Genomic DNA, 19675 nt, shown 5'->3' on the forward strand with positions numbered 1-19675 from the left:
ATTGCGTTACCAAAAGACATGGGGTATTACCACCTTGAATGGGAAAGAAGCAACACATTTAAAGCAATTATTAGCAGTATGACTGACATCAGTGTAGATAGGAAGCATTAGCTGTAGGCAGTGATCTTCATGTGCTACAAATTGTACAATTAGAGAAGACAGCCAGCCCAGGCATGGGTAGAGAAGACAGCCAGCCCAGGCATGGGCATGGGACAGGGTGTATGTAGGCAGCTGGGGGAAGGAGCAGTGAGGGAGCATCAGCTTGGCAGCCGACACCAGCAGCAGCTCCACAGGTGACTGCCACGAGCTTTTCTCTAGGTGCTGGTGCATGAGCAGGGCCATAGTGATGTGGAGGGGATGGTGGCACAGCTCCAGGGAGCAGTGGGATGTGGGGGGTGTCTTAGCCCCACATGAACCTGGGAGATTGGAGCAACCACCATGGCCATGGCGATGCTGGGAGGAGGCATGGGGGCAGGCAGCCGGGGCAGGCTGTGAAGGACCTCGGGAAGAGCTGGGCCACTGGCATTTGGTATAGGAGTGACCAAGTCTGGTGTGGCATGCACAGCTGCCTTCTTTAAGCCCTTTTTAGGGAGTATCAGTGTATTGTCCTGTGTGGTATTCTCCAGGAGAAGATGGGCTGTCAGCATTTTGGTAGCTGGTAGAGCAGCCATGTGCATACCAGCCTGGGAGCTTCCATTGAGGTTATGGTATCATGGTGCTAGCCTGTTTGCACTCCTATTTAAAATGTTGTCATATCCCTGAAAATCCAATTAGAGAGCCAAAGGAACTCGTTAATGTCAGCAGTAAGTGCTGGACAGTGAAAGGACTTGCCATGAATAGACAAGCAACTGTGCAGGTGCTGTAAAACAGCACTAACTCAGCACTAGCACGCGGCACTTGCAGGGCAAGCAGGCGATCAGGCCCAGTCAGCATGGGTTTATGAAAGGCAGGTCCTGCTTGACGAACCTGATCTCCTTCTATGACCAAGTGACGCGCTTGGTGGATGAGGGAAAGGCTGTGGATGTGGTTTACCTTGACCTCAGTAAGGCTTTTGACACAGTTCCCCACAACATTCTCCTCAAGAAACTGGCTGCTCGGGGCTTGGACTGGCGTACACTTCGCTGGGTTAGAAACTGGCTGGATGGCCGGGCCCAGAGAGTTGTGGTGAATGGAGTCAAATCTGGTTGGAGGCCGGTTATTAGTGGAGTCCCCCAGGGCTCGGTACTGGGGCCGGTCCTCTTTAATATCTTTATCGATGATCTGGATGAGGGCGTCCAGTGCACCCTCAGTAAGTTTGCAGATGACACCAAGCTAAGTGCGTGTGTCTATCTGCTCGAGGGCAGGAAGGCTCTGCATGAGGATCTGGATAGGCTGGAGCAATGGGCTGAGGTCAACTGTATGAAGTTCAACAAGGCCAAGTGCCGGGTCCTGCACCTGGGGCGCAACAACCCCAAGCAGAGCTACAGGCTGGGAGATGAGTGGCTGGAAAGCTGCCTGGCCGAGAAGGACCTGGGAGTATTGGTTGATAGTCGGCTGAATATGAGCCAGCAGTGTGCTCAGGTGGCCAAGAAGGCCAACAGCATCCTGGCTTGCATAAGAAGCAGTGTGGCCAGCAGGTCTAGGGAAGTGATTGTGCCCCTGTACTCGGCTCTGGTGAGGCCGCACCTCGAGTACTGTGTTCAGTTTTGGGCCCCTCGCTACAGAAAGGACATGGAGGTGCTCGAGCGAGTCCAGAGAAGGGCGACCAAGCTGGTGAGGGGTCTGGAGAACAAGTCTTACGAGGAGCGGCTGAGGGAGCTGGGCTTGTTCAGCCTGGAGAAGAGGAGGCTCAGGGGCGACCTCATCGCTCTCTACAGTTACCTTAAAGGAGGCTGTAGAGAGGTGGGGGTTGGTCTGTTCTCCTACGTGCCTGGTGACAGGACGAGGGGGAATGGGCGAAAGTTGCGACAGGGGAGTTTTAGGTTGGATGTTAGGAAGTACTTCTTTACCGAAAGGGTTATTAAGCATTGGAATGGGCTGCCCAGGGAAGTGGTTGAGTCACCATCCCTGGAGGTCTTTAAAAGACGTTTAGATGTAGAGCTTAGCGATATGGTTTAGTGGAGTACTTAGTGTTAGGTCGGAGGTTGGACTTGATGATCTTGAGGTCTCTTCCAACCTAGAAATCTGTGATACTGTGGTACTGTGATACTGTGAACTCCTGGGGCACCATGTGCACTGTGCCTTCTGCCTGGCTGGTAACATTAGCTGAGTATCACCTGGTGCAGGCTGGAGTCCGTGCTGCCTCAGCAGCACTCGGAGCAGCACACCTGCAGCATCCCTCATGGAGGTGTGTGTCCTGTGGGACAGCAGGTGCTGCCCCCAGTCCTCTGCTGAGTGCTTGCCCCTGCCACAGCTTGGACCTTGGGCCAGAGCAACCCTCTGCAAGCTGTTGGTCCCATTCATGCTGGGAGTGCTTCAAAAGGGTTTGGAGAAGCACTGAGCCAACCTCGGAGGTGATGTTTAAAGATTCTTGTTGTGTGCAGTGAAATTGATTATCTGATGTTTCTGTGGGAATCAATGATGTCTGTTTGCTGCTGTCTGATTGCCTCGGTGAGAACTTGTAAAATGGCTGGTGCAAGGGAGGACCAGCTTCTTCTGGTGACTGTGACCCCGCGTCATCTGCCACGCTCTGAAATGTGGATGGTTTGTCTTAATTTTAGCTGCTGTTTGGAGCAAACCAGGCCCTGAGGAAAGGTTAGGCTTTTTTTGATACTAAAATTGCTGGAAACATCAGCATGCCCTTGGCGTTAAGGGGATGTTTTGTCTCCACTCTTGCGGTGCGGCTGAGCACTTGGCTTCCTGTGTGCCCAGCCTGGGCTGAATAGTGAGTGACAGTTAGAATAATTTCTCTGCAAGAAGAATATCTCATTTATTTTCTTTCATTTCTATTCAAGAGAGAAAGACTTGTTCCCTTGCACCAGCTTCCTCTCAATGAGCTTTTATTTTCTGGAGGGTGTTGATTTTTCTTGTGGTTTTGTGCTAATGAGGGATAATGGGCTGAACACAATGTCCCAGCAGGATGACTGGGACTGTGTCCCTTCCCCAGGAACTTTCCTGATCTTAACCTCAGGCTTGCTTTTGTGAACACGCCTCAGACTTGCTCAACAGTCATCTACTGACATAGGGTGTTTTGGGTAATGATGTGAAAATCGAGCTGAAGCACAAGGGAGAGGTGGCAGAGGTTTGAGCAGAAGCCCCAGTGGCTTCCCAATGGTGGGATAAGGGCAGAGCCAGGTTTGGCTCCTGTCTCCTCTAACTGGGCTCCTCCTTTTCCAGAATGAGGGCAGGGTTCATGGACAGCCTGCAGGAGATGCTGGGGGCGGTGAGCTAAGCTCCACAGCAGAGTTTTGGTAGAGACCACAATGGCCCCAGTGCTGGGATGGGAGGGTCCTACCTGCCTCAGCCCCTTGTGTCCAACCCCTGCTCTCACCTGCTGCTGGCCCGTGCCAAGACATTGGGAAATCTATTGGACATCTGATGGTAAGACAAGGGGCAACGGGTACAAGCTGGAAGATAGGAGGTTCCACTTAAATATGAATCACAGAATCACAGAATCATCTAGGTTGGGAGAGACCTCCAAGATCACCTAGTCCAACCACAGTGAGGGTGAGGGAACACGGGAACAGGCTTCCCAGAGGTTGTGGAGTCTCCGTCTCTGGAGAAATTCAAAACCTGCCTGGACGCGTTCCTGTGTGACCTGATCTAGGTGTTCCTGCTCTGGCAGGGGGATTGGACTAGATGATCTTTCAAGGTCCCTTCCAATCCCTAAAATTCTGTAATTCTGTGAAATAGAGACACAAAATGCCCATTAAATCAGCGAGGGGCAGCCATACGCTAGTTTAATTTTATTTGCATAAGTTCTTGTTGTGTCTTGCTTTTTTTCTCCCCAAGGAAGGTTTCCTTCATGCCTCTTAGTATAGCCATTCAAACACACTGATTTGAAAATCACCACAATCTTCACACTAAATATGGTACTTTTGCTCGTGGGAAGATACACTATGAGTGTTTATTTAAGCAGTTAGATATCTTTGTATAAATACGTTTATGTTTTAATTTTTGCGTATAGGGAATTGGATGTGATGCCTTTACTGGTTTCTGATTTTTTTTTTTATATTATTATTTTGATTTGTATCCAACTGTGTTTGGGCAGAAGCTGAAATTCAATTAAAATTAAAGCAGAATAACATTTTAAATAGTGCCTTTATCACTTTGATAAATGTTCCTGGAACGTACTGGACACAGAAGAAGAAAAGTAAATTTATCAGTACATATCTTTTGTATTTAAAGCTGACTGATCTTTTAAACAAAGGGAGATTTGGTTTGTATTAGTGTTTCTCATTACAAATTCTCAAAGGTATTTAAGTGACAGAAAATAAGTAAGTATCTGGTGAGATTTCAAAATTGCCTAAGCGATTTAGGCATCTGCTTAGCTCCCCTTGATTTCTGTGGGAGTCTGACATTTGCTCTCTCTCTTCATGTCTAGTCACCTTAATACTTTTCAAAACCTGGCCCCAAATCCTCAAGTTCTTAGAATAATGAGATCTCATTCCTTTCCCGACAGGATTTTATTCATAAACTGGGGGAGGAAAGCAAGCCTCCTTACTCTCCCAGCTCTCAAATCTCCTTTCGGCTTTGAGTGAATCAGTCCAAATTATAAAGAAAGTATCTATGTTTCTAGCTAAATTGAAATGAAAAACAATCTGATAGGAAAGCTTTTCTATGCACCATAAGCTGAAAAAACAACATGGAAAAATGTAAATACCAGCATTTGCTTCTTTGAAAAGTGGTTATAATGTGCCCAGCATGGGATATGGCTGTGACATATTTATAGTTTTTGAGTTGATTTACAAAGCCAAGTATGTTTTGCTTCTGGTTTCAAATGATTCAGAAAAAGCATGCTTGAATTCATGACTATTGGAGGAAGGGCCATTTAATCAATACAGTTTTCTAAATACTTGGAAGTATGGACTTAGCATAAGCTGTCACATGGCAAACACAGGTTTTAACAGCTGTATTTTTGCAAAGAGAGATACCCTTAGCGTAACCGAATTCTTACTGAAACAAAGACATTAAAGCCAGGATGAAGTTGCTGTTAGTTTGGCACTGCTGCGTGTGTCGTGGTGCCTAGGGCTGCCACGAGTGACTGCGGTGGCAAGTGGGCGCAGAGTGGCTCCCAGGAGCCACCTGGGTCTGATTTCAGTTCAAGCTGTTAAACTCCGATCAGCCCTGTGCTGTGTTCCTGGTGTGGTGTCGGTTCAAACGCTGGCTGAATCATTCAGCTGCGCTGCTGGGGATGGGCCACTGCGCCAAAAGAAGCTGAGACTGCCCCGCAGACTGTGGGCAGATGTCTGCCTGCTGTCAAGGGCCCGCATCCCCCTCTGAGCTGGGGCTGCTTGAGAGGCTCCGGGACCGTCCTGCAGGCTCTGCCCAGGGATCCTGGAGCCAGCCAGGATGAGCATGGAGTCCCACATGGCATTCTGGTGTTGGAGGCATTAGTCTGCAATGGCCAGGTATGTGAGAGGCTGCCAAGGACAAGAGCGCCTGGATCTTGATGCAACGGTTTGAAGTATGCACTGACCAAAACATCTTAATTTGTAATATCCTGTTCCTTTCCATAATCCGATTTCTGTTATTTCTCAGATCTGGCTATTGGCAGAGTGCTGGAGAGCTCTCTGGGAAGTAGCTGAGTGCCTCCCAAGTATGTGTGCTTCGAAACAGTGGTCTCTCTGTGGTCATTGCAAAATTTTAACTCCAGTGAAACAGTGTCTTTCTCTAACTTTATTCTGGAAAACAGCTCAATTGATTTAATTATGTACCTCTCCATTGGTGAAGAATAAGAAACTGAAAACTGTGTAGTAATATGAAGCTCTGGGCAGCTACGCTTGTGAATACTGCTGCTCCTCATGCCTGTAACAAAATTACATGGGTCCCTCTGGTTGCTGCTTTGCTGCTCAAGCACGCAGTTCCAAACCTGCTGTCTTTTGGCAGTGAAATGGTGCAAGGTGACCCTGCTCCTGTCTGCTTGTCCCATCTGCTGACACAGTTCACTGCTTTGGTTGTACAAACACATCTTCCAGTAAGGTCATGCTGTAAACTCAATCAGAGATGCCATCTCGGTTTTCTTTTTATTAGTCTGTTTCCTCGTTATATTTTATTTCAGATTTGTAAGTGGAGCGAGGCTGTCATCTAATCCTGTGATTAGACATGTGATTCTTGTAACATCTATAATTATGCCTCAGTAAATGGTCTTTTTCATTATCTGTGTTCAGTTTTCTTAGGTATTACCCTTGTTCTCCAGGGTCTAGGACCGAAAGTGGAGGAACAAAACTGGGCAAGGGATGATCAGAAGCCGCTACATTATGTTCTGTCCTCTCCTTGTATTTTTAAGTTTGTGAACTGCAGTGAACTCTTAGCTTGGGCACCAAGATGCACATCTGGAGCATGCTGCTAAGCAGTTATAAACTAATGGAAGAAAATATTTTTCTATTTATTATTTAACAGGTAAAGTCTATGGACTTGACAGATTATTTTTGAAGCTTTGCTGTAGATTTGATCTGAGATCTTGTGTAGATGAACATTCTTTGTTCTTCATTTGGAAGGACAGGATAGTAGTGGATTTCCCCCAAACGGAAATTCCATGTGGTCACCCATTAGCGCCTGTGTGGTGCACAGGACCTTGATGATTAACAAGCACCTGTAGTGGGAGAATGCACATCCCAGAGGTGAAGGTGCCTCTTTCTGCATTCTCCTTTTACTCATGCACTTTTATCTTCAGTATCTTGCTAAATATAAAATCTATCATTAAAAGTTGACATAGTGCATCATCTTCCCAGTGTCAAAATATGTTTTACCTTCCTGAGCACCTGCAATAGTAGAAGTATACACTAGCACACTGCTGATGGATGTAGATGGTCTGGATAGGATGTACTTCTGGGTTGTAAACAACAGTCAGTAGTAGAACCTGAAGAGCAGTTCAGTTTAGTACCTGGGATGTTTGGTAACAACCTAAATGTGCAACTGTAAGAAGTCACTGTCGCATGCACAGAGGTGCATTGTCTGCCTGAGCAGAGAGCTCACAGAAGAAACTTTCCTGTTCCTAGAGGACCTGGGGAGGCTGCAGGTTAAGGGATGTGCATGGGCAGAGGGTACTGGCACCACGGGGGTGGGCATGGGCTCATCATTGACATGGAATCAGCTCTGTTGGCAAGGATCTTGCTGGGACTGTCAGTCCTGTTCTTGGGTACTGGGGCTCACCATGCATGGAGCATCATCTGTTGGGTTAGGTTAGCATTATCTGCTAAATGGCTGTTGGAAGGAGAAGGGACATATGGACAAACAGGAGTTGAAAGACCAGGGTTCAATCTGCACAATTGGGTGATAGTTGAGAATAGGCATTTTGGGATCACATCCTGGAGGTGGTCGCGGAGTTTTCAGTCTGTGCTGTTGCTGGCAGGTGGCTGCGAGTTCCTCCAGTGTTACTGCACTTGTGCTGATGGAATACTGAAACAGGAGAAAGATTTTTCTTTTAGTTACTCATGAAACAGGAAGGAATCTGGGGGAGAAGCAACACCGAGTAGCAAGGGTCAGGGAGGTGTCTTGCCATCAGAAGGGCAGCACTTGTGCACTGCTGCAGTTGATGCCAGTTGCACATGCCCGTTTGTGCTGTGGGAATCAGTTATGCCAAGGGTGCACATTTCCAGCTCCTTCCGCTTCGGGTGACCAACTCTTTTTTACAATTTGAGCAGTTTCCCTCACTCATGTGCACTGTCCTGCTATGGTGCTGGGTCTGTCCTGGTGACCCCATCCAGGCTAGAGAGGCTCTGAGGAACATGAGGGAGCATCTGGGGTGTGTGAAGTGATTAGTATGGGGAGCAGAGGATCAGCTGTGATATTGGACATCTCTGGGTAATACCTACTCCTGCCCTTGTGCCCCAGGAGAGCAGTGCAGTACGGGAAGCCAACCTTGTAACTCAGATGTGTGCTTGTGGCTCTGTGCCTCATCTCATGCATGGCTGTGGCACTGACACCCCTGCCCATGTCTGGGTGTCGCTGTGGACAGATGGAGTGAGCCGCTTGAGTACTGGTATGGGTGCTGTGGGGCTGCATCGCTGCAAGGTTTTGCCTGAGCTAATAATCTCTGATGAGATGGCGTTAATGTTGCAGGGGGTGGTGCACTAAAATGACAAGAAATTTACGTATGTGATCTGGCTTGTTTTATGGCATGGGTCTGTGGTGCCAACCTTAGAAAACGTGCAAAAAATGTTTAGCTTTGCACACTAACTACATACAGAGAGAATTTGGTTAACCAGGTAAACAGCCCAGCATTAATTTGCCTCATCTTTTGATAGTCTCAGCTTGGTGATACTTTCTGTCTGACTTCTTAACATGGTCTCCTCAGCATGCCAGAGATAGAGCACAGGTGAACTTTACAGGTCCCAAGTTTGGGGATTTGCAATGTCCTCTGTAGAATTGCTTCTAAAAGTATTAACTTTTCCCCTTAGAAAATTAAACTTTGGCAGGAGCAAAATATTACACAAGATAATGCATAATGAAATTTTGTTTAGAAAGTCGTTGAAAAGAATCATAAATGTTTCTGCATTGTGCTTAGTATTTTCAGTTTTTTTTTTTCAGCTAAAAAACTTCAAAATGAAATTTGAAGTGAAATACTTTGGAATTCATTTTGTTTCATAAAAGATATCATTCTTCTGTGTCAAATTAAAGGAAAATGTTGAATCTTGAGTTTTTTCACTGTGTGGAAAATCTACTCTGCTCAGAAGCGTTCGGCCAGCAGTGCGGTGTTTCACAGGAGCTACAGCTATTGCTTGATTCTTGATTGCAGGTTGGCTGGTTGGCTAAAGCATTTCCCAAAGTCTTCCCTCAGCTGCTTGGACACAATTTTTGGAACGTCAGACACTTTCTAGACTTCCTTTCCTAAAACTGGCTGCTGCAAGGCTTAATTAAAATCAGCTAAAAGAAAAACAAAAACAAACAAACAAAGACCAACCTGCAATCAAAGATCTGAAAAACTGGACTGGAAATGAGTATTTTCACGTTGTAGTCTGTCCAAGTGCTGTCTGCCTGCCTGGCAGAGCTGCAATTTCTAGAGTCTAGAAATTTAATAAAAGAATATATTCATCAAGTATAGCTATCCAAAAGAGAAAAAAAGAGGAAAAAAACAGTAACCTACAAACAGCCAGGCAGACTTAAAGGAGTCTTTTGAGCATTCAGTCCCCTCAAGAGAACAAGATTGTCTCTGGCCAAAGACAGAAAATTACACCAAGAATAAAACAGAATTTCACAGCAGGGAGTGCAACAGCCATACCCATTACACTGTACAATTATAGTCGGTGTTTGAGTAGCTTGATCTTTCTTGAGTGTTTCAAGTTCAACGGGCAGACAGATGATACAGCCTCAAAATGATTTACAAGAGAAGATGTGACACTGCAGTGAGGACACAGACAAAGCCCAAGTGTGCTGTGCCATCACTGGTGCTGCTTAGTGGGTGGCTGGCACTGCACCTTCCATAGCCAGCACCGTGCTGCATGGTTGACAAATGCCTTGATAGATGTCTGGTGATGTGTCTGTGTCACAGGCATGTACAACGTGCGCCTGCCCTCGTGGTGTTTGTGAACAGAAAGCGTGCATTAGCAGAGCGTTGTGGTGTGGGCAGAGGGTGGCTTCCTTGGGATGGTCCAGCAATCCCCAGTCTTGAAGAGTGGGTAGGAAGGACCACATTCCACGTGGACTTGTGGCATACCCTCGAAGAGGGTATTTGCCTTGTAGGGCGTATAGTCTCAGGGACCTGGGAATGAATAAGTGCCCTGGCTTCTAGTGGGTGCTGCACCATTATCCTTGCTGGTTGCCTTGGGTCTCCTGAATGAGGATATTCCTCTGGTGGCTTTTTTCTTCCCATCGGTGTGTTAACACTATGTATTGTATGTTTTCCTGGGGTGTCACGGCTGCAGGCAAATCTGAAGAAGTTCATGGAGTACGTGCAAATGCTAAATGCGGAGAAGGTCTGCAGACTGCTGGAGAAGGGACTGGACCCCAACTTCCATGACCCGGATACTGGAGGTGAGATTGGCCTCTCCAGACAGGGGATGATGGCAGGGCAGGGTTGGGGGAAAAAGTGTCCAGGGGATGCAGTGGGAATTTGGGGGAGTGGTTGTTCTTGAAGAGGCATAGCAAATGATAATTTGTCTGAAATGTAAGGTTTGGAAGAGAGGTATATAAGCTGGATTTCTTAATAGCGTGTCCTGTTATGACACTTGGGTCTTGGAGGTCTTGGGAACATGAAGTTACAGAAGGTGCTTGGCAGAGAGTGTGTGTGCGGAGGGAAAGATGAATAGTCTGGGAATATGACATAAAATGAAACAGCTGTGGAGCTGTGCATCTTTCAGAGTCGGATTCTGGGGAGGACAAAGCTTTCTCTGTGACTGGCATGTTGGGTGAACACAAAATCTCTTCATGAAGCTGTCAGAAGGTTTAAGAAATGTTTTGGAGGTCAAGAAAATAAAATCTTGGCTTCTGGGTGCCTCATTTTTTTATTTTTATTTTTTATGCACCTCAGAGTGGTCAGGCCTTTGGAGCACAGGCTGTCGGGTTGTCTGCAGGCTCCTGGGAATGAAGAATGAGAATCACAATCCCATACATTTTCCTTATGGACAGGATCATGAGGGAGGATTCTCATGGTCTTGTTCTGAGAGAGGAGCTACTGTTTTTACTGTTTCTGTTTTAAAGTAATGCACTTTATTGGTATTTAGCATAGAGTTGAACTTCTTTGTGTGAATTACGGGCACATTTCCAACCCATGAGCAGACTCCAATCTGATGATTAATTTTTTGTGTTTCCAGTTCAGTTCGATGGCTTTTCAGGTTGTTTCTGAAATTCTGGCTCCCTCTGTAGTAGGAGTTCTAGTGTGTCCAGACTGTTGTTCCACACCAAGATCAGCTGGCACAGTCTGCTGTCATGCACTCTGTTAACCTCTCTTATCTTCTCAGACAACAGGGCTGCACCCAAACTGCCCCTCGAGAATGGCTCTTGGCCTCTGCCAGCTCTTCAAATGGGAAGGTGAAAGTTGGTTTAGCCAAACTCTGGCAAGAAGCATTCAGACGGCGCGCAGTAATGTTTGTGTCGTGTAATTTGCTGGTGTAGCCGCTCTGTCTGATCTTGCTGGAGTGCCCTGGTGAACAACTGCTTATATGAAAAATAAACTGTTAGTAGCATACAAGCATGATTGCTGTTTGCTCTGGAGCATGCCCAAACAGCTCAGCTCTATTTCACTTTCATTTTAGCCCAAGACCTTTCAAGCATTTTGAGTGATGTTTCTTTAAAAAGAAAGTCCTACGCTCTTCTAAAGCCGATTCAGCTTTCTGAAATATATTGCAGAGTGCAGTGTGCTTGAGGAGATCATAGAATCATAGAATGGTTTGGGTTGGAAGGGACTTTAAAGATCATTCAGTTCCTACTCCCTGCCATGGGCAGGGATACATTTCAGTAGATCAGATTGCTCAAAGCCCCATCCAGTGGGGCTGGTAAAGTTTAGGATGCTGGGAAAGTTTTGGATCTGATGTTATTTCACAAAAGGGTGGAGGTTTATAGGAACAGACTCTTGCATGCTGCACAGACTTAAATACAGAGTGGGAGGAAGGAAAACAAGACAACAAACCACCTGATCCAAATAGTTATTTGGTTCCAGTTCAGAACTGAAGGCAAAACTGGATTTTATGAGATGTGAAAATAGTGTTGGAGCACAGGGAGTCTTGGACACCTTATTTTGAGCCCTAAGTCTTGTGCAAAACAACTTTATTACTGCTTGCTTTACAATCTGTTTTGTGAACGTGACAGAATGACATAAAACTGCTGTTCAGTATTCATGGGTAGCGGGAATTTAAGACCAGATGGAGCTACTATACCATCCGACCTGACCTCCTGCATTTCATTGGATCCTCGTCACCTTGTGTGTGTGTGAGTTCACTAAGCAAAGCTTAAACATATTTTCCAGAAAGTCATCAATCTTGATTCAGGGAATAGAGGATCTGTGCTGTTCTTTAGTTATTTGGTTAATCACCCTCACTGTTTAAAATTCGTACCTCATTTAAATTTGTATGCTTCAGCTTCCAGCTGTCGTTATACTTTATCTTCTAGATTAAAGAGCACTTTAGAACCTGGTCTTCACATGAAGGTATTTGCACATGGTAATCAAGTCAACATTCAATCTTCCCTTTCCTAATTAAAGAGGCCAAACTCCTTTAGCCTTCCATTGAAGGTATTTTTTCCAGTTTTCCTGTCACTTTTGAGGTTTACCTGTCACTGCTCCATTTCTAGGAGGTTTTTAAGAAGGCAGGCACCAGACAGCCTGCTGTCTGTCTGCACCATTCATCACGGGCAGGTGCCGTTTTCCCTGTGGGTCCTTGCTCTCTGGTCTCCTGTGGCTGCGGTAGCAGTGGCCTCATTGGGGAGGACCCTGGCAGCTGCACGTCTCTGCGATAGACCTCTGCGTCACTCCCTGCAGGGGTTATTTGACCTGTGTCACCTGAAGCATGGTGAAACCATGAAGCAGTTCCTCGTTTGGAAGCTTTGTTTTGGTGAGGCTGGTTTTGCTCCCATTGACTTCCCTGTGCAGCCTGGCTGGCTGAAGGGCAGAGCAAGGTGGGAGCACGTTGCTCCTCCCATGGCTGCCAGCTGCAGCTCTGCCCCCTGCACAGGAGGATTTTGCAAAGCTGTGACCACAGGGCGCAGCCAGACAGGGCAGCACATTTCCTCCCCCAAGCAGTGTGTTCACCCCAGGCTAAGATGGATCCTGCAGGGTTGCCATGGCTTTTGTTTCTGGTTTTCGAATTGCCCAGCCCTGATTGCTCTTAGCAATCTCCCAAGCTTTGTCACCTACAAATATGATCAGAGATTTTCATATACATCAAGATAAAGATGATGAAGGTAGTGCCAAGTCCAACACCTTGGAGAGCCTCTTCAACACCCGCAACCATGTTCCCCAGTGACCACTCTGACTGCTTCTCCTTCACTGGGTTTTAGTTAATTTAAAACATGTGTAGCTGACATTTTATACTGCTCATTTTTAATGTCATGTAGGACTCAGCCGAGCATGAGTCTTACATCAATACAGCTATCTGCATCAATCAGACTTGTAATTTACCAAGAAAAGGAATTATGTGTGAGTAGCAAGACCTATTTACTGTAAAACTTGGCTGGCCAATATTAATGACATTGGTATTCTTCAATGCTGTGTCAATTAAATTCCAAATGAATTTTCCGAGCGTTTGTCCAAGATCAGTGCTATTTTTCTGGCTTGTTGTTTTGTGGATCATCTTACTTCTCCTTTTTGAATACTGTCCTGACATTGCTATCTTTTCAGTCTTTTTGAATGTCCTAATATTTCAAAATGTATTAAAATTTAACTTTATTGGCCCAGAAAGACCTTCAGGAATAAGTTAAGGAGGATGATATACAACATTCACTAGATGTAAACAATTTATTCAAGCTCAGGTAGCTCGTGCCAAAAATCCTTATTTAGTGATAAGGAAAATAATATTTCCATGGTAGCAAAATTAAAAATAAATTATTGATCATCTTACTTTCTGTATTTGTTAACAATTATTCATTATCTGCTTAGCTGACGTTTGCACAGGGCATAGGAAATTATTTTGGTATTATCTAATTTAAACAACAGTAACAAAACCCCTCTCAGTAGTCCTTTGCCATGCCGAATGCAGTTTTCTTTACTGTTATGTCATTTGTTCTTGTTCTTGCCCTTCATTTTCTAATTTTGAATTCATACTGACTGTTATTTCATCGTGGCCTAGTGTTAGAGTCTTTGTAACTGCTCTTATCACTTCACTGCTGACCTGGATGGGGAACGCAGCAGTGGTTCTCCTCTTCAATTTATGGAGTAGTATTCCTGAAACTGTTCTTCAAGAATTCCCAGTCACCTTTTACTTTTTCTTTTTAATTTTAAGCCTCCACATTTCCTACGATAAATTTCCTAATCTAATTTCCCTTGGTTGATTCCCTTAGGAAGCATCAAATATTTACCTGGCTGGTTGGGACTTCCATCTCTCCCCGTTGTCTTTAGCTGACGAGGCAGCAGACAAATGTTTCATAGATTTTTATTCCTTATGTTGAAATCTAAAGTAGCATTTACCTATGTTGGAGCAAAACATTATCTATGGAAAAGCAATCATTTTTTCCTTTTTAGAAAATGAAATGATGTTTTTTTGGTCATTGAATGGGACAGCCAGTATTTGCTCTCAAGTTGAAGTTGTCCTTATAGTGCAAGTGTTAATTTATATAACTTGGAGATCAACACTTAAAGGTTAATTAATTTTTTTTCTTTACTGGTCTGTAATAAAATCTCATGAAGGATATTTTAACTTTTTACTTCAGACAGTAATCTACATGAATTTTTGGCCCTGTTCTGAATCGTTGCTGGCCATATGATAGATGATGGGATTTTAATGTGAACTCTTTTTCTGGGCCTCCTTGCCCACTCAGTACTTTCTCATTCTTAATGTTCTAAAATGGTGTAATTGTCTGTAGATTTCAGTAATGACAATTATATCAAGATTCTTATTACCAGTAAAAGCAGGCCACATCCTTTTTGCTGTTATCTGGTCTCCTAGTACTTTGAAATGAGCAAAGAAAAAGAAAAACCTTCCTCTCATTCTTTGTCAAATGGCCTTAATTACTTTTGACATGGTGCATTTGTGCTGTATTTCCCTCTTTGGAATTGTTTCACTTGTGTTCTTGGTTTAATGTCTTTCTAATTGTTCTAGTTATTTCTCAGCCAAGATCATTATCTCACCTCTCTGTGAAGTGTAGGTTGTTGACTGAGAAAATCCTCTAGAATGGGCCAGTGTTCCCTAAACCCAAGTTTAGCAAAACTCAATTTTGCTCTCACGCAGCTGGCTGTTCACTTCTAGTGTTTTCTGAACAATGTCTTCTCCTGCTTGTAAGACTGAAGGGATCCCTGGGATGAGCACATGGACTTTTCTTTCCATCAACTTCCCATCCATGTCCTCATGTCCCATTACTAGAGAATTTCTGTCTAATTTCACAAGCTTATCCAACATTAAAGGAAAATGTTGGGCTGCCCTCACCTTTTGTGTTAAGATGTAACATAAATGAAAGTGCCTCTGTACAGGGATGCAGCATGGGCTGTGCACTGATTCCTGTTCCAGATGATGGTGAAGGGCACCCAGATGCCTTTCAGCTGCCAGCTCTGAGGCAGTGACCTGCACTGGGCACCTCACTCTGGGCAATCTGAGACATCAGCGTGGCCCTGACAGATGCGATGCACGGCTGGCAGGAGACTTGTCTGCTGCTCCAAGTAGGATGGGCATCCTGCATTGCCAGGCGGGGTCCGTGCTGGGGATGGCTGCATCCCACCTGTGGGCTGCTGCAGGGTGGGCTCAGCTGTGCTCCATTGAGTTATCCACCACGCTGCTGTAAACCCTGCGGGAGCCTATGTACCCATGAATAGGAAACTTAATTTGTGGGCTGAATTCCATGCCTCTGGCTTTGGCTTGAGGAAGACAGTGCACTGTTTTACTCTTCACCTCTCACTTCAAACAGTCTTTCTTGATGACTTTTCTCAGGGTCTGAGCCTCTCATGAATCTTTGTATAAAATAGGAGCTGATAGTCTCACTGAAAGAAAACAGAAATTATAGGCAAGAAAATAAAATATGTTTGTCTATTTCTGATTTCTTTTCCACTTCTGGCCATAACAGTAATGACCCTTCTCCTTGGGCTGCCTCTAAGTCTGACTCTTGAGTTTAGCTGTCCAGCCAACTTCCTCTAAGTTTTCATTTTTTCAAACCTTATACGGTAGTGTAATGTGTGCTTCTGATCCATATCTTCCAGTTGTCACCAGATTGAACTTCATATGCAGGACTGTTCCTCTCCATTTGTAGAAGGGAAAGCATAGTGCATCCAGCTTAGCATAGCTTTTCTATTTGTACAGTTGGAATAGATCCATACCTGAAAAGAAGGAATGAGTTTCCCTTTGAAACTCCTATTTGGCAGTCCTACTTTCCTGATAGGAGTCTTCACGATGGACTTGTTTACTAAACTAGAATTTCCTAAATTTCCAGTTGAAAGATGAAGAGTATGCAGGGATCCTATGCTGCAGAGTATGAGAGCAGATTTATGGATTGTATTGTCCTATGACAGTATTAGCAGTCAATCATGTTGGTATTGATATAATATATACTGTAAGTTTTAAAAGCTGCAGAAATTGTAGAACCATAGACTATTTGGGGTTGGAAGGGACCTTAAATATCATCTAGTTCCAACCCACCTGCCTTGGCGGGGATGCTACCTATTAGATTGGGTTGCCCAAGGGCCTCATCCACCCTGGTCTTGAACATCTCCAAGGGTGGGGCATCCACAACCTCTCTGGACAACCTGTTCCAGTGCTTCACCAGCTTCTGAATGAAGATCTTCCTCCTAACCTCTAATGTAAATCTCCCCTCTTTTAGTTTAAAACCATTCCCCCTTGTCCTGTCATTATCTAACTGAACAAAAAGTTGTTCTCCATGTCTAAGTCCCCTTTAAGCACTGAAAGGCCGCAAGGATGTCTCCCCAGAGCCTTCTCTTCTCCAGGCTGAACATCCCCAGCTCTCTCAGCTTTCTTCATAGGAGAGGTGTTCCAGCCCTCTCATTCCTTTAACTAGAAGCCTCTTCCTGTTTCTTAATACTGTTGTTGTTGTTAAGAGCCTTATGCTTTTTTATTTGAACCCTAGGATATTGGACATACCTGGTGAGAGAGGATTGTTTTTCTATTTATTTTCCTTTAAAAGTTTTCGCATTGGCTTTTTACCATAATGTCTGAGGACATTATGGGAGTCTGTTGAGCAATATGATTGATGTGTGTCAGTTGTGATCCTTTTTTGTGGCATCTTGTTCGTGGAGAAAATAAATATGCATATGTTCAGGATAACATTTTATTTTGGTAAGCTGTAAAGTAAAAATGTTATTGTTCTATGTCATTCCTGCTGTCTTTGTTAGATAAGGGTGATGGATGGAAGAATGTTTTCATAGTTTTATATTCCAGGGGTTTACCCAAGTCTCAGTCTGCAATGCAGGAGGTCTGGTGGAATGAACGTGTGCAGTCCCCAAGGTTAAGCAAAGGAGGAGGACATTGGCTTGCCCACACTGGAACACCAAGATTGTAGGATGCAGGAAACCTGGGAAGGGAGAGAGTTGCTGGAGATAAAGACAGTGAAGTCTCATTGTAGGACACCATCTCCTTTCAAGTCCCTGTGGAAGCAGACAGTCTAGAGAGAAAGAAGAGCATTAATTTAATATTTAATATCCCTCTCCAGAACGGGGAAGACCGTAGAACTGAACGTGGGTGTGGATGTAGACTTCAATCCTGCCAAGACTAAGCTGATTTAAAAACTGGCTTCCGTACCTACAGTTTTGGACAGAACCTGACTGGTTTTGTAGGAGCTGCCTTTTTTTATTATGTTTGCTCTTAAAGCCTACCTTCAGTCTGCAGGGAAACCTTCCTGTTGAAGCACAGGAGCCTTCAGTGAAGTTCTTACCTCCTAACCCGTCTGTGAATCTACAGTGTGCCCTCCTCTATGGTGTGATGGCTGGCAGTGTTGTGACCTGCTCTCTGAAATGAGGAGTAATGCCACGACTGGGGTTTTCCTTCTCTGGGAAGCCAGGGTGAGGGGCAGGCTCTGCCTGCTGTGGAGCTGTTGCAGGCATGGCTGTGTGCAGAGGAGAGACCTCAGGTGGCAAGCTGGAGGCTGGACGGGAACCAGAAAACTGTGGTTCAGAGAGAAGTTTTTTTCTGCTACTGAGCTACATGAATAATTTCTTGTGGAGACAAAACTTCTTGTGCTCCCAAGGCATCTCATCCATCGGAATTTTGCTGCTGCCACAGCAGGTCTCCAGTTCTGTGGGGTTTCTCCCAAAGGAGGGGCCCGTCTGACCAGAGACTTTTGATGTTCCCGAGTTAAACACTGCCAGTGCATTGCTCTTTCTGATTTGTTACTTAAAGACTCAATGGCTAGTTTGCTGCCAAGTCAAACTTGCCCTCTCTGAGATGCTTCAAAACCTTAGTCTGAGAAAATCTGAAATAAAATTCTTTTATTTGCTGAGAATACTTGTACATTGAATTTTTAACCCAGAGCTTTCAGATTTATCAGTAAAGTTATGGTAATGTGGGCAGCTCTTCAACTAAGATTTCAAGAGAAGGAATAAATAAATGATCATTTTTTCCAGTGCTTGTTATTTAGCAAAGATAGCATTTATGCACAGCAGCTTTTTCTATTTTTAATTTCTCATCTCTGCTTAACAAAATCATTGTAGTAAAACCTTTCTTTTTTTAGTCAAAACAGCATTGCTATCAGCTATGCTTTTTTGTCCACTGAGTCTCTAGGATAAGTTTGCCAGTGGTATAGCAAATAGGCCCTGACACCAAATGCTTCTTACTGTGTAGCCAGGTCTTCAAAAGCTTGGATAATTACAAACACCATTTATTCTCCTTCCTCCTACAAAATTGGGGTTTCTTCTTGAACCACTCATGTGCAACACAAGTGGTTCCTTCATCCCAGTCTGAAGGTGATTTAAAACTGCTTTGCTGATTTTTAAGACAGTGAATACAATATTACTGTCTCAAAGACTTTGCAGTATAGATCCCTAATGAAACTGATTCATCCTCTTCTCAGTTTCTGTAACTTTTTATTCTACATGTCTTGACCTAGGGAAAAGAATATCACTGCAGAAATTATTTATGGGTCATTATCCATGACTGTTCAGCATAGGGAATTTAATAGTCTTACTTGCAACCTGCTAGGTTTTCCAGAAAACAGAGGTTTCCCCTTGCTTGTGAGCTAGTTCGTGTAAGGGAGAGATGTCAAATAACCCTGCCTGAGGTTTCAATTCTAGCAGTTCGGAAAGGGGATCTATCTGTGTTGTAGATAAGAATGAGACACTTTTGCCCAGTTGTTCTTGGCCATCAAAATACCTGTGTTTACTCTTAGTTTCTCTTTCCAGCATGTGCTGTTCTTTCTCTTTCCAAGGCATGCAACTGCCTTGTTGACAAGTCCTGGTCCAGGACTTGTTATTCAAATTGTCCCCTGTAGGAAGTAGACATTTCCCTTCTTCTGCCATGATCGTAGCCTGTTTGTATCTCACACTAATGCTAAATTTACTGAAGATGCAGGGAGGTTTGCAGCCTGTCCACACCAGGGTGTTGCATGCTTGTCCTCTGCTGAATTGTCCTGGATGGAACCATTTCTGTGCACTTCCCCTGGCGTCCCTGCCTATGGCAGGGGGGTTGGAACTAGATGATCTTTGAGGTCCGTTCCGACCCAGGCCATTCTGTGGTTCTATGTATTATGAAAAGTTTCCCAAAGTAAGTAGGACGTGCCTATTTCGAGAAATGTTCTTCTGCAGAGTTAAATCCATCTAGCGTACTTTGAATAATGCAGGCTGCACCATAAAATACTGTGTGATTTGTGGTGCCATCCTCACAGCAGAGCCAACAGGAAGGGACAGTGCTGTCTCAGCTCAGTCAAGCACAAAGCTTGGTATCTCCACTTAAGCTGCTGTTGGGAGTGGTTTTAAGCTGCACGGAGGCAGCTGAAGCGCAGGGACACGTTCCCT

At 44.7% G+C, this 19675-nt stretch overlaps 1 protein-coding gene across 11 annotated transcripts in view; it reads left to right on the forward strand.

Moving 5' to 3' along the window:
• SHANK3 (SH3 and multiple ankyrin repeat domains 3) overlaps positions 1-19675 on the forward strand; it is a 389687-nt gene that overhangs the window by 69328 nt on the left and 300684 nt on the right. For all 11 annotated transcript variants that reach the window (XM_083835493.1, XM_083835500.1, XM_083835499.1 and 8 more), the window contains one exon: positions 10005-10113. In XM_083835493.1, the coding sequence (XP_083691619.1) occupies positions 10005-10113 (109 nt within the window). The remainder of the gene's footprint in view (positions 1-10004; positions 10114-19675) is intronic.

The sequence above is a fragment of the Anser anser genome (assembly GCF_964211835.1).
Source record: "Anser anser genome assembly, chromosome: 1".
Taxonomy (NCBI): domain Eukaryota; kingdom Metazoa; phylum Chordata; class Aves; order Anseriformes; family Anatidae; genus Anser; species Anser anser.